General features: G+C 53.0%; 2 protein-coding genes across 2 annotated transcripts in view; one reads left to right on the top strand and one right to left on the bottom strand.

The window, feature by feature from the left end:
• MONBRDRAFT_37212 (uncharacterized protein) overlaps window positions 1–1221 on the bottom strand; it is a gene marked incomplete at both ends in the record, with an annotated part of 3882 nt that extends 2661 nt beyond the window's left edge. The window contains one exon of the mRNA XM_001746028.1: window positions 1185–1221. Coding sequence (XP_001746080.1) covers window positions 1185–1221 — 37 coding nt within the window. The remainder of the gene's footprint in view (window positions 1–1184) is intronic.
• Window positions 1222–1646: 425 nt separating this feature from the next.
• MONBRDRAFT_8524 (uncharacterized protein) overlaps window positions 1647–1755 on the top strand; it is a gene marked incomplete at both ends in the record, with an annotated part of 18281 nt that continues 18172 nt past the window's right edge. Inside the window, one exon of the mRNA XM_001746178.1 lies at window positions 1647–1746. Coding sequence (XP_001746230.1) covers window positions 1647–1746 — 100 coding nt within the window. The remainder of the gene's footprint in view (window positions 1747–1755) is intronic.

The following is a 1755-nucleotide window of genomic DNA, read 5'->3' as shown; positions in this document are numbered from 1 at the left end:
TTCAAAATCGTGTTGTGTGTGTGTGTGTGTGTGTGTGTGTGTGTGTGTGTGTGTGTGTGTGTGTGTGTGTGTGTGTGTGTGTGTGTGTGTGTGTGTGTGTGTGTGTGTGTGTTTCGTTTCTCTGACTGCGTTGTGGGCTGCGTGTGCTGTTTCATGTGAACGCTTGATAAGCGGCGGCCTGGATACTGCTGGTACTGGTGCTGGTGCTGGTACTGGTGCTGGTACTGGTGCTGGTACTGGTGCTGGTGCTAGTGGTAGCAACGCAGGGGCTGCTTGGGCAGGCGTCGGTAGAATTTTGTGACTCTCTTGTCTCGCTCGGCTGCGCGCGCGTGCCGAGCTACATTTTGAGCTCGGGCAAGCGAGGCAGTAGTGACCTTTCCTCGCAGCATGTCGGCTGATGCCCTCAACACATCTGGCATCCTACTGGAGGATCTCTCTGGTGCCAGTTCTTCAGACGCACCCCTCAACCCGGTTCAAAGCGGTAAGTCTGTGTACTGGCATGCTCCTCCTGCACCGCTCGGCCATCCGAATTGGCGACACACACAGCCACACTCAGTCCCTTGGCGTCTTGCTGACCCAACTGCCTCGGGATCAATGCGTTTGCTGGGTATGGCTGTGCGTAACAGAAGACTTGAGCTATGCAGGCATGTCAATCATCGCCTGCATCTCCCGTACGCTTCTTCTTCTCCGTTTTTTTTTTTCTTGTGCAATGTGCTGACCATTCCCCCTTGACCCGGTCCTTGCAGCTGACATCCATTCCCACCGGCGATTCATTCACGTCAAGGATCACGAACTCAATGAGCCATTTGAATTTCTTCACAACCGCATCAGGTCTGTTTCATGCGCAAGGCCCTTCACGCATACACACGTACACAGACACGCACACACAGACAAGTCCATTTATGGCGGACCAATCGGTTCTGACGTGCATGCGTTCGCGGATGCGCTCTATGACTGAGCAGTACTGCAAAGTACAATCTAGCCACCTTCCTCCCAAAGTTCTTTTTTGAACAGTTCTCGCGATATGCCAATCTCTTTTTTCTCTTCACGGCCGTCATCCAGGTCCGCACCCTTGTTCAACCTTCTGACCCTAACCCTAGCACTGCCTTTCAACAGCGGATGGGTTGAATTGACTCACACGTGCTTCCAACGATCATGCACATAGCAATTGCCTGATGTCTCACCAACAGGTCGATGGACCACCATTGTGCCGCTCTTCATCGTGCTGTGTATGACTGCCATCAAAGAGCTTCTAGAAGACTATGTACGCTCGTGTTTTTAAGATTGCACCTGTCGGTCCCATAATGCATCAGAGGGCTGCCGCACATGTCGTCTCATGGGAGTGCTGCGCCACACGCTGGCGCCCAACCGTACAGAAACGCCATGCTGCAGATGGCGAGGTAAACCAGCGCAGGGTCAAAATCTTTGATCAGCTCGCGTTTGTGACCAAGCGCTGGACCAAAGTGCGCGTGGGTGACGTGGTCAAGGTTCTCAACAACAGCTACTTTCCAGCCGATCTCATCCTTCTCTCTTCATCAGAGCCCGATGTACGCAGGCGCAAAAAGTGCACTCATGCATTCAGCACCCATACTCGCCACAATACACTCATGGCCCCTTTTGCCTTCTCATGACTCGACTTTCAGGCCATGTGCTATGTGGAAACAGCCAACTTGGACGGTGAAACTAATCTCAAGATTCGCCAGGGCTTACCGGCCACCAGCCACCTGATCTCACGCGACAGCATTCGTTTTCTCA

Source organism: Monosiga brevicollis, genomic scaffold (genome assembly GCF_000002865.3).
Source record: "Monosiga brevicollis MX1 MONBRscaffold_11 genomic scaffold, whole genome shotgun sequence".
Taxonomy (NCBI): domain Eukaryota; class Choanoflagellata; order Craspedida; family Salpingoecidae; genus Monosiga; species Monosiga brevicollis.
This window is presented reverse-complemented; position numbering and strand designations above follow the sequence as displayed.